Source organism: Babylonia areolata, chromosome 2 (assembly GCF_041734735.1).
Source record: "Babylonia areolata isolate BAREFJ2019XMU chromosome 2, ASM4173473v1, whole genome shotgun sequence".
In the NCBI taxonomy this organism is placed as follows: domain Eukaryota; kingdom Metazoa; phylum Mollusca; class Gastropoda; order Neogastropoda; family Buccinidae; genus Babylonia; species Babylonia areolata.
Window position 1 is genome coordinate 62,501,247 of NC_134877.1, and position 12,569 is coordinate 62,513,815.

General features: G+C 42.6%; 1 protein-coding gene across 1 annotated transcript in view; it reads right to left on the reverse strand.

The window, feature by feature from the left end:
• The window catches only part of LOC143275986 (limbin-like), a 60,802-nt gene that overhangs the window by 22,349 nt on the left and 25,884 nt on the right, over positions 1-12,569 (reverse strand). The window contains exons 15-21 of the mRNA XM_076580351.1: positions 11,550-11,622; positions 10,394-10,585; positions 8,905-9,014; positions 5,627-5,724; positions 5,135-5,227; positions 1,419-1,527; positions 697-843 (exon numbers count right to left, since the gene is read on the reverse strand). Of these exons, the coding sequence (XP_076436466.1) occupies positions 697-843; positions 1,419-1,527; positions 5,135-5,227; positions 5,627-5,724; positions 8,905-9,014; positions 10,394-10,585; positions 11,550-11,622 (822 nt within the window). The remainder of the gene's footprint in view (positions 1-696; positions 844-1,418; positions 1,528-5,134; positions 5,228-5,626; positions 5,725-8,904; positions 9,015-10,393; positions 10,586-11,549; positions 11,623-12,569) is intronic.

Here is a 12,569-nt window from a genome sequence, read left to right on the forward strand (position 1 = left end):
AGAATTTTGCCAGAGACAACCTTTTTGTTACCATGGGTTCTTTTATGTGTGCTAAGTGCATGCAGCACACTGGACCTTGGTTCATCATCTCATCCTAAAAGACAATACGCTCAGTTTGATTTCCCAATCAAACAGGGGAGAAAGGGCATGAGCAGGATTCGAACCCAGCCCCTCACGGACACTGTATTAGCAGATAAGCGTCTTAACCCTTTGAGCCCTGACCACCGCCTAGCCACCAGTTGAGTGGTGCGTAAACACTTGTGTTGTGTTTTTCTATTGGTTGACTTGTATTGAAGAGCCAATCAGAAAAACTGTAATATTCTGACGTCAGCGAACGTAGTACCAACATGGCCGCACCTTTTCACTGTGTTTTGTGCATGTGCTTTGGATAAAAAAGATCGATTTTCACACTTCAGGGCACTCTTTTTATATCTGCCGTGACAAATTAAATACCAATTATTTGCAAATTTTGGCTCAGGAGCTCAGGCACAAGGGTTAAAATTGCTCAGGAACTCAGGGCTCAAAGGGTTAAGCAATCTGCCACCTCGCTCCCACACCATTCAACCGTGCCCAAAAAGAAAAAACAACAACACCCAAACAACTGTGCAAGTTCCAAGGCCTTCCTTAAAACGTTTTGTGAGCCCAGAATTCTGACACGGTGAACAATGTTCAGGGAAAGTTGTTCCGTTTCCTCACCTGGTCCAACTCTTCATCGATGTTCAGTTCTGAGCCCTGCATGACGGCAATGCGCTGCTGAGCGTGTTTCTTCATCAGTTCCAGGGTCTCCCTGTGTGTCTCTTCGTCGTCCTCTTCCCCGTTGTTTTCTGCCGTTTTGCGGTGTTTCTAGCCACACAACAAAAGTCATATGTCATGCACATGGCAGATGTACATTGTGAAATGTGTCCGGCAAGATAGTTGGTGTCAAAGAACCTCTAACTGAGCTGTACAAATGGTGGGTGAAAGAAAAGAATCAACTCAGATCGTAATCGATGGAAGCCATACACTCATATACAACCATTATGCTACCATATGCATATACTAGTTCTTTAACAACTGAATAATCTTAATGTACAACTGTTTAATATAATTAATGTGTGTGTGTGTGTGTGTGTGTGTGTGTGTGTGTACATGTGTGTATTCTTTTTTGTGTATCAATTTTGAATACTGCTGAAAAGCTTGTTTTTAATCATGTACGTCAATGTTTTATTCATCGTATGCTATCAATTTATGCCTGTACTCTCGCTGTGCTAATCACATGGATATGATTGCAATTACTGTATATGAAGCTATTATCATAGTGTTTAAGCATACTACATATTTTTAAGTATTCATACTGGATGACTGAGAGGCTGTGATAGTTACCTGTGTAAAAAAAAAAAAAAAAAAAAAAAAAAAAAAACCAAGAAAGAACAACTCACATTCACTTCTGACTGCTGCTGAGTCTGCAGCTTGCTGATCTGCTGGGCACGCTTCTGGTTGAGCCGCTCCTCCAGAGCACGCTGCTGTCTGAGTTTGTTCAGCGTCAGACTGGCAACACAGTCAGAAAAATAAAATGTCAACGGAAAGGCGACGGATAGAAGAGTAAAGTGTCAGATAGCAGAAAGACAGAAAAATAAAGGGCTAGCAGAATGGAAGCACACTGGGGTCCTTCCTCCGGTGCGCACCGCTGCCTGAGTTTGTTCAGCGTCAGAATGGGAACAGTCAGAAAAATAAAGAGAGATAAAAACAAAGTGTCAGATTGGCAAGAAAAAATAAAGTGTCAGCAATCTGACAACAATAAGAGGGGGTGGGGGGGAGAGAAAAAAAAAAAGAAAAAAAAGATACAGCGATCAGAGATGTCTTTGTAATAGTGATGTGATGCGTAAACGTATGAAGATACAGTGATCAGAGAGGTCTTTTGTAACAGTAATGTGATGTGTTATAGTATGAAGATACAGCGATGGGGGAAAAAAAAAAGGAGGGGGGGTGTCAGCGGATGTAGAAGACAATGGTAACATGGCTGGGCTAGAAATGACTGCAGCTCTGCGCTCAGCATAAAGATGAATGACATAGCAAAACGTGTGTGTGTGTGTGTGTGTGTGTGTGTGTGCTTATGTTTCTGTGTATGTGTTTGTGTCTGTGACTTTATATATTGTCACTAAAAACCATAAAATGATTCATGTGTTTGATTGTGTAATGAACTATATATACATATATATCAACATAATCACTTACATCTGTTATTGTTTATGCTCACATTTTTTCCCATCTATTTTGAATGTCATAATGAATTTGTATATATACATAATAAAACAGTGGTCAACCCAAGAAAGTCCAGGGAATATATATTTTTTTTTAAGAAAAAAAAAAAGCAATCTGGCAACACAAAGAAAATCAAAGTGTCAGACTGGCAACAGACAGAAAAATAAAGTAATAGCCGAATGGAAACAGACAGAAAAATAAAGTATTAGCTGAATGGAAACTAGACAGAAAAACAAATTTAAGACTGGCAACAGACAGAAAAATAAAATGTCAACAGACTGGCAAGAGAAGTGGAATAAAGTGTCAGCAACAGAAAAATAATGTGTCAGAGTCAGAGTGGCAATAGTCAGAAAAAAACGTGTCACACTGGCAACAGTCTGAAAAAATACTGTTAGACTGGCAACAGTCAAGAGGGGGTGGGGGGTCAGGGGGAGTTGGGGGGAGTAAGTGTCACACTGGCAACAGTCAGAAAAAGTGTCACACTGGCAACAAACAGAAAAAAAATAAAGTGTCAGACTGGCAACAGACAGAAAAAGTGTTGGCAGACTGGCAACAGTCAGAAAAAGCAAAAAGAGTCAGACAGCAACAGACAGAAAAACAAAGTGTCTAACTGGCAACAGAAGACAAATAAAGTGCCAGCAGACTGGCAACAGACACATCAGTAAAGTATCAGACTGGCAACAGACACAACAGTAAAGTATCAGTGACAACAGACACAACAGTAAAGTATCAGACTGGCAACAGACACAACAGTAAAGTATCACAGTAAAGTATCAGACTGGCAACAGACACAACAGTAAAGTATCAGACTGGCAACAGACACAACAGTAAAGTATCACAGTAAAGTATCAGACTGGCAACAGACACAACAGTAAAGTATCAGTGACAACAGACACAACAGTAAAGTATCACAGTAAAGTATCAGACTGGCAACAGACACAACAGTAAAGTATCACAGTAAAGTATCAGACTGGCAACAGACACAACAGTAAAGTATCAGAGTGGCAACAGACACAACAGTAAAGTATCAGAGTGGCAACAGACACAACAGTAAAGTATCAGACTGGCAACAGACACAACACACAACAGTAAAGTATCAGACTGGCAACAGACACAACAGTAAAGTATCAGACTGGCAACAGACACAACAGTAAAGTATCAGTGGCAACAGACACAACAGTAAAGTATCAGACTGGCAACAGACACAACAGTAAAGTATCAGACTGGCAACAGACACAACAGTAAAGTATCAGTGGCAACAGACACAACAGTAAAGTATCAGTGGCAACAGACACAACAGTAAAGTATCAGTGGCAACAGACACAACAGTAAAGTATCAGACTGGCAACAGACACAACAGTAAAGTATCAGACTGGCAACAGACACAACAGTAAAGTATCAGTGGCAACAGACACAACAGTAAAGTATCAGTGGCAACAGACACAACAGTAAAGTATCAGTGTCAACAGACACAACAGTAAAGTATCAGACTGGCAACAGACACAGCAGTAAAGTATCAGTGGCAACAGACACAACAGTAAAGTATCAGACTGGCAACAGACACAACAGTAAAGTATCAGACTGGCAACAGACACAACGGTAAAGTATCAGTGGCAACAGACACAACAGTAAAGTATCAGAGTGACAACAGACACAACAGTAAAGTATCAGACTGGCAACAGACACAACAGTAAAGTATCAGACTGGCAACAGACACAACAGTAAAGTATCAGACTGGCAACAGACACAGCAGTAAAGTATCAGACTGGCAACAGACACAACAGTAAAGTATCAGTGGCAACAGACACAACAGTAAAGTATCAGTGGCAACAGACACAACAGTAAAGTATCAGAGTGGCAACAGACACAACAGTAAAGTATCAGAGTGACAACAGACACAACAGTAAAGTATCAGACTGGCAACAGACACAACAGTAAAGTATCAGTGGCAACAGACACAACAGTAAAGTATCAGACTGGCAACAGACACAACAGTAAAGTATCAGTGGCAACAGACACAACAGTAAAGTATCAGACTGGCAACAGACACAACAGTAAAGTATCAGACTGGCAACAGACAGAAAGATAAAAAGTTAGCAGAATGATGACAGACAGAAAAACAAATTGTGAGACTGGCAACAGACGGGGGGGGGGGGGGGGGGGGGGGAAGCAAAGTGTCAGCAGACTGGCAAATATAAAGAGAGAAAAATTAAGTCTCAGCAATCAAAAATCAAAACCAAATGTTGTCCAAAAAAAATCTACACAGCATGATAATGATTCTGGGCAATTAAAAAAAAAAAAAAAAAAAAAAAAAGAAAATAAAAAAAATAAAAAAGAGAGAGAGACATAGAAAAATACCTAACCTAAACATAAACCCAGTGCACTGGTCAGGCATTCAAAGCCTACCTAAGGTGCTACTGCTGTATGACTCACAGTCTTCTCAGTCATTTCACAAGCTTCACTCGAGATTAAGAACACCCGACACAAGAAATGCAGATCACTTCTTCTTCTTCTGCGTTCACTCATATGCACACGAGTGGGCTTTTACGTGTATGACCGTTTTTACCCCGCCATGAAGGCAGTCATACTCCATTTTCGGGTATGCTGGGTATGTTCTTGTTTCCATAACCCACCGAACGCTGACATGGATTACAGGATCTTTAATGTGCGTATTTGATCTTCTGCTTGCATATACACACGAAGGGGGTTCAGGCACTAGCAGGTCTGGACATATGTTGACCTGGGAGATCGTAAAAATCTCCACCCTTTACCCACCAGGTGCCGTCACCGTGATTCGAACCCGGGACCCTCAGATTGACAGTCCAACGCTTTAACCACTCGGCTATTGCGCCCGTCAATGCAGATCACAAGGAGCGACTCTCACGTACGTTACCTGTTTTCCAGCAGCACCATCTGTTTCTCATGTTCCTTCATGATCCGGTCACGCTCGGCTTCCGACATGGACACCTGACTGCTCACCAGTTTTCTGCACGTTCACCCACACATCACCACATTTACCACACATCACCACATTTACCACACATCACCACATCTACCACTTACCATACATCACTACACTTGCCACATGCTGTGCATCATGAAACATCTCACAGGAACAGCCTTAACTCTTTCACCACCAAGTGTCTGAGTGAAAAACACTCCCCCAGTGTCTGCATCTGTGTGTGTGTGTGTGTGAGTCTGTGTATGCTACTTGCTATCATTGTCAAGTGTGTGTGTGTGTGTGTGTGTGTGTGTGTGTGTGTGTGTGTGTGTGTGTGATACTTGCATTCATTGTCAAGCATTGTTTTTCATTCTTGTTTTGTGTTTGTTTTTTTGTGTTTTTTTTGTTTTCCCTCTCATCGATGGACAGTCGATCATCACTCACTCAACAACTTCAGCCTCATGTTCCCTCAGGTCTTCCTGTTCCTGGCGCTCTTTTTCTCGGCGGTTCATCCACTCCCGTCGCCTGCGAGCCAGCTCCTCCTGCCAGACAGTGCCAACAAGATGCCAGTTGTCAGTTTCAAGGAGGAAGGGTGCAACAGGTGAGTGATCAAAGTGTTTGACTTTCAATCTGAGGGTCACTGGATTGATTCCCGGGCAAGGCACCTGGTGGGTAAAGGGTGGAGATTTTTCCAATCTCCCAGGTCAGCATATGGGCAGAGCTGCTTGTGCATGAACCCCCTTCCTATGTATACACATGCAGAAGATGACAGTCCAACGTTTTAACCACTCGGCTATTGCGCCCATCATGCAGAAGATCAAACACACATGTTAAAGATCCCATAATCCATATCAGCATTCTGTGGGTTATGGAAACACGAACAACGGGCGCAATAGCCGAATGGTTAAAGCGTTGGACTTTCAATCTGAGGGTCCCGGGTTCGAATCACGGTGAGGGCGTCTGGTGGGTAAAGGGTGGAGATTTTTACGATCTCCCAGGTCAACATATGTGCAGACCTGCCAGTGCCTGAACCCCCTTCGTGTGTATACGCAAGCATAAGATCAAATACGCACGTTAAAAATCCTGTAATCCATGTCAGCGTTCGGTGGTTTATGGAAACAAAAACATACCCAGCATGCACACCCCCCGAAAGCGGAGTATGGCTGCCTACATGGCGGGTTAAAAATGGTCATACACGTAAAAGCCCACTCGCGCATAATACGAGTGAACATGGGAGTTGCAGCCCACGAATGCAAAAGAAAAAAAGAAAGAAAAAAGGAAACAGGAACATACCTGGATGCACCCCCCTGAAAATAAAATGGAGTATGACTGCCTACATGGCGGGGATACAAAAACAAAAACAAAAAAAAACCATGGTCATACGCATAAAAGCCCACTTGTCTATATGAGTGAACATGGGAGTTGCAGCCCATGAACAAAGAAGAAGCTTCAAAGTGTGCCACCTGATCTGTATACGCTACCGCACATCTGTGTAAAAAAAAAAAAAAAATTCAAATGAACCGACAGAAAAAGAAATATCCAGGCTGTCGTGAAAGTCTGGAATCAAAGTAAAAATGAACATTTATCAATTACATTTTGATAAAACAGGTTCAAAATGACCCCTGTTATTATACTGAATTTTTCCAAAAAAAAATGTTCTTTTACAGATCCAGTCAAAACTGCCATTTCTTTAAGACTTTGAAACGTTCCTCCGTAGTCAGAGACATGTTCGTCACCCTGAAAAAGAAGATCAAAATGAAGAAAATTCGCAAGGATTCCAGGCTTTTGTGATGCCCCATATAATGCTGGCAAAATCTGGAGAAAAGGGAGAGAGGTGAGAGTGGACAGACAGGCAGGTCAGAATATGAGTAAGAGTGGATGGAAGGTCAGTGTGTCAGAGAATGAGGAATCACTGAGTGGGTGGAAGGTCAGTGTCAGAGAATGAGGAATCACTGAGTGGGTGGAAGGTCAGTGTGTCAGAGAATGAGGAATCACTGAGTGGGAGGAAGGTCAGTGTCAGAGAATGAGGAATCACTGAGTGGGAGGAAGGTCAGTGTCAGAGAATGAGGAATCACTGAGTGGGTGGAAGGTCAGTGTCAGAGAATGAGGAATCACTGAGTGGGAGGAAGGTCAGTGTCAGAGAATGAGGAATCACTGAGTGGGTGGAAGGTCAGTGTGTCAGAGAATGAGGAATCACTGAGTGGGTGGAAGGTCAGAGTGTCAGAGAATGAGGAATCACTGAGTGGGAGGAAGGTCAGTGTGTCAGAGAATGAGGAATCACTGAGTGGGTGGAAGGTCAGTGTCAGAGAATGAGGAATCACTGAGTGGGAGGAAGGTCAGTGTGTCAGAGAATGAGGAATCACTGAGTGGGTGGAAGGTCAGTGTCAGAGAATGAGGAATCACTGAGTGGGAGGAAGGTCAGTGTGTCAGAGAATGAGGAATCACTGAGTGGGTGGAAGGTCAGTGTCAGAGAATGAGGAATCACTGAGTGGGAGGAACGTCAGTGTGTCAGAGAATGAGGAATCACTGAGTGCGAGGGAGGTCAGTGTGTCAGAGAATGAGGAATCACTGAGTGCGAGGGAGGTCAGTGTGTCAGAGAATGAGGAATCACTGAGTGGGTGGAAGGTCAGTGTGTCAGAGAATGAGGAATCACTGAGTGGGTGGAAGGTCAGTGTGTCAGAGAATGAGGAATCACTGAGTGGGTGGAAGGTCAGTGTGTCAGAGAATGAGGAATCACTGAGTGGGTGGAAGGTCAGTGTCAGAGAATGAGGAATCACTGAGTGGGTGGAAGGTCAGTGTCAGAGAATGAGGAATCACTGAGTGGGAGGAAGGTCAGTGTGTCAGAGAATGAGGAATCACTGAGTGGGTGGAAGGTCAGTGTCAGAGAATGAGGAATCACTGAGTGGGAGGAAGGTCAGTGTGTCAGAGAATGAGGAATCACTGAGTGGGTGGAACGTCAGTGTGTCAGAGAATGAGGAATCACTGAGTGGGTGGAAGGTCAGTGTGTCAGAGAATGAGGAATCACTGAGTGGGTGGAAGGTCAGTGTGTCAGAGAATGAGGAATCACTGAGTGGGAGGAAGGTCAATGTCAGAGAATGAGGAATCACTGCGTTACGTTTGGATGGGATGGGAGGGGAGGGGAGGGGAGGGGAGGGGAAGGGAGAGAATCCATGAATGGTTCGTCTGCATGTCTACAAAACAGGAGATCGGACAGAGACAGAGAGGGAAAGAAAGTATTCAATAGTGACAAGTGCATGTCAGACGTGTATGTGTGTGTGTGTGTGTGTGCTGGAGAAAGAAAGAGAGAGAGAGAGAGATAGAGAGTGTGTATGTGTGCTGGAGAAAGAAAGAAAGAGAGAGAGAGAGAGTGCATATGTGTTAGAGAAAGACAGAGAGAGAAAGAAACAGAATGTGTGTGTGTGCGCGCGCGTGCGTGCGTGCGTGCGTGTGTGCATGTGTGTGTATGTGTTCATGCATTCATGTTCATGAGAATGAGACACCGAGAGAGAGAGAGACAGTGATAGAGACATAGACAGACTGAAAGAGAAAGAGACAGTGATAGAAACATCGACAGACAGAGAGAGACAGTGATAGAGACATGGACAGACAAAAAGAGAGAGACAGAGCAATATACCCAAACATGACTGTGTATAAAGCAACTGACTCAACCTCAAACAGCTTACTTGACACACATGATTCAGCAATGTGTCCAGACGATTTACCTTCAGTTTGTCTTCCTGGTCCCGCCGGTTTCTGGCCTGTGCTGCCTGCAAATTTTCTGATTCCTCTGTGTGCTTCTTCATCAGAGTTTCCACCACCTTGTTTGTCATCCCTGTGTGGTGTGTGATCATAATAATGATAACAACGACAACAATAATGATAACAACAACAATAATGATAACAACAACAATAAATAATAAATAAATCATCAACAACAATAACAACAAAAATAACAACAACAATAATAGTTTCTCTCTCTCTCTCTCTCTCTCTCTTGCTCTCAGTATCCTTGAGTTTCTAGATGCTCTCTCTCTCTCTCTCTCTCTCTCTCTTTCTCTCTCCCTTGTTTCTCTCTCTCTCTTCCCCCCTCTCTACCTCCCTTAGTTCCTTTTAAACAGAACTTCATCTTTGATACTCTGGATCCTCTCTCTCTCTCTCTCTCTCTCTCTCTCTCTCTCTCTCTCTCCCTCTCACCCTTTCCATTCTTCCTTCCCTCTCTCCCTTTCCCTCTCTCTCTCTCTCCCTCCCTCAACAAAGGTACATAAGTCAGAATAGTATCAACAGCATAGAAGACACTTAATTATAGTTAGTACAGAAGTTGCTATTTTATTTGGACAAAACAGAAAACATAACATTGATTACTTGAGTGTATTGTTGAGGCAGTATGTATTGGTTTGATATATTTTTGAATGGATGGCCGAGTCAGTCCCCATTCATTTCGGTATTTTATTATCATTACATTTTTGTTTTTCTTTAGTTCCGTTTCGTTGAGTTTTTGTCATGGTGTGACTTAAGTGTTTCCAAGTATTGCATATTTTCTTGGTTTAAACTGACTGAAGGGTTCAGAGAAAAAAATATAGTTTTTTGTTGTTGTTGTTTTGAAGCTAAAATATATGTATTTATGTTGTTGCCCCCCTGTCAAAAGACCTTTCTTGGCAATGACAATAAATAATTCCAGTGTCCAGTGTCTCTCTCCCTCCCTTTCCCTCCCCCTCTCTCTCTCTCTGTCAGTATCCGTTAACTCATTCAGTACGGCCAGTCCTCTCTACTCCTCTACACAGACCCCTCGGATATCCAGTGGGTGTCTGAATGACCCAACCTTTAGCTTCTGTCGTCAGAATTGTGGTATTCATTGTCAACATTCACCTCTTCCGTATAAGAGCCTTCCGCTTGCAATATTTTGATGATGGTAACTGGGGTGAAACGCTGTTAATGTCGTCTCTTTCGCCGTTCATATGGAGAGAGTTAAACAGACATTCATCCTGCAGTTTCTGACTGGTCTCCCTCTCCCTCCCTCCCTTTCCCTCTCTCCCTCCCTCCCTTTCCCTCCCTCTCTCTCGGTCAGTATCCTGTAAAACAGACCTTTCTTCTGAAGTTTCTGAATGGGCCTCTCCCTCCCTCCGTCCCTCTCTCTTTCTCCCTCCCTCCCTCTCTCTCCCTCCCTCCGTCCCTCTCTCTCTCTCGCTCTGTCAGTATCCTATAACAACAGACCTTCCTCCTGCAGTTTCTGGATCATATCCCTCTCCATCTCCTCCAGCTTCTCCTTGGCGCCGGAACCCTCTGTGTCCCTGGCCGCTGCCAGCTGCGTGGCGTGCTCCGCGTCCAGTTCGTTCTCCAGGCCCGTCAGCTCCACGCGGTGCTGCGACTTCAGCTTCAGCATGCCCTCCGCATAAGACACCGGGTCTGCACCGGACAGGACACGTGATTGTTATCACGACAATGCCAATGTTAATATTTTTTTGGGGGGGGTTCTTTTGTGTGTGTGTGTGGGTTTTTTTTTTTTTTCTATAATATGTTGTGTGTGTATGGTCTGTTTTAATGTTTCTTCTTGCGAAGCACTATGAGCTCCCTTTCACGGGGAGGAGAGCGCTCAACAAGCATTCGTTATCATCATCATCATCATCATCATCATCATCGTTGTTGTTGTTGTTGTTGTTGCTGTTGATGATGATGTTGTTGTTCACACAAGTATTCATTATCATTAGTAATAGTATTATCATTATGATGATGATGATGATGGTTATTATTATTATTATCATCATTATCATTATAAAAAAATAATAATGCTGATCGTAAAAACAGTTATGATGATAAGAATATTAATGATAAAGATAATCATCATCATCATCATAGTAATGGTACTGATAGTAGTAGTAGTAGTAGTAGTAGTAGTAGTAGTATCATTATTACTATTATCATCATTATTGTTATCACTATAATAAATTAATTGATATGGATAATAACTATACAGTGCCTATCCTTGGTTAGAGGCAGAGCTCTAAGCACTTCACAAACAAGCATTGAACGGACATGACATAAGGACGGCTTTTCCTAGCTGTGTCACACATTCGGATGAGACGATAAACCGAGGTCCCGTGTGCAGCATGCACTTAGCGCACGTAAAAGAACCCACGGCAACAAAAGGGTTGTTCCTGGCAAAATTTTGTAGAAAAATCCACTTCGATAGGAAAAACAAATAAATCTACACACAGGAAAAAATACAAAAAAATGGGTGGCGCTGTAGTGTAGCGACGCGCTCTCCCTGTAGAGAGCAGCCCGAATTTCACACAGAGAAATCTGTTGTGATAAAAAGAAATACAAATACAAATACATACTGTGTGATGCCACCAACATCAGGAGGACTTACCCACTGGGCCCTCTGTCTGCTGTGCTTTGCTCTTCTTCACAAACTCCTGGATTTCTGCTTCATGTTTTTTGATCTGGTGAACACACACACACACACACACACACACACACACACACACACACACACACACACACACATACACACGCATGCACGCACGCACGCACGCAAGTATATGCACACACATGCACACACCCACACACATAACCCTGATCAAGAAGTGGAAAGACAGAAGGTTTGACCCACAGCTGAGTAAAGTGTTGGAACAATACGCTGAGTACATGCACATGTGAACGTATATCTCTCTTTTTTTTTTTTACATTCTTATTTCCATTTTCATTACAGGCAGATATGCAAAATGAAGAGAGAAAAAAATGGATGTAACACAAACTGAATAATGTTCATCTAAAATATCCCTTGCAAGCCTTATTTTCAGTATTCTAAAGTTCACAAGCCTCCCGTCTGGGAGATATGAGCATCAAATGTCATTACTGATATCATTGTCAAAGACAGAAGGAAGGCCTGGAACCGCACAGTTAAATATTTCTTTGTATTGTATTTGCCTCACGTTTTTTTGTATCACAACAGACTGCTCTTTGCAGAATTCAAGCAGCTCTTCTGTAACTGTTTTTTGGAACAGCTGGTTGAGAAACACAAATGAAGGAGGGGAGTCACAAAATAAAATGCATAAAATGCTTACAGGAATCAAATTTCAAGTACACTAACATATGTATTTCATCTGACCATATTAAAACAAAAAAAAACCCCAAAAAAGAACAGTTTATTTCACTAAACCATATCAAAGCACATAAAAACATATTTATTTCACTTGATCATATCAGCACACACACAACACACACACACACACACACAAACACACACACAGAGAAACACACACACACACACACAGAGAAAAACAACAACAAAAAACAGAGACACTTACCAGTTCATTGAGGTGATACACCTTCAGGAGATCTATTTTTGTTGCGTTTGTTTTTTTTAGATTGATAGTATGCAGAAAGA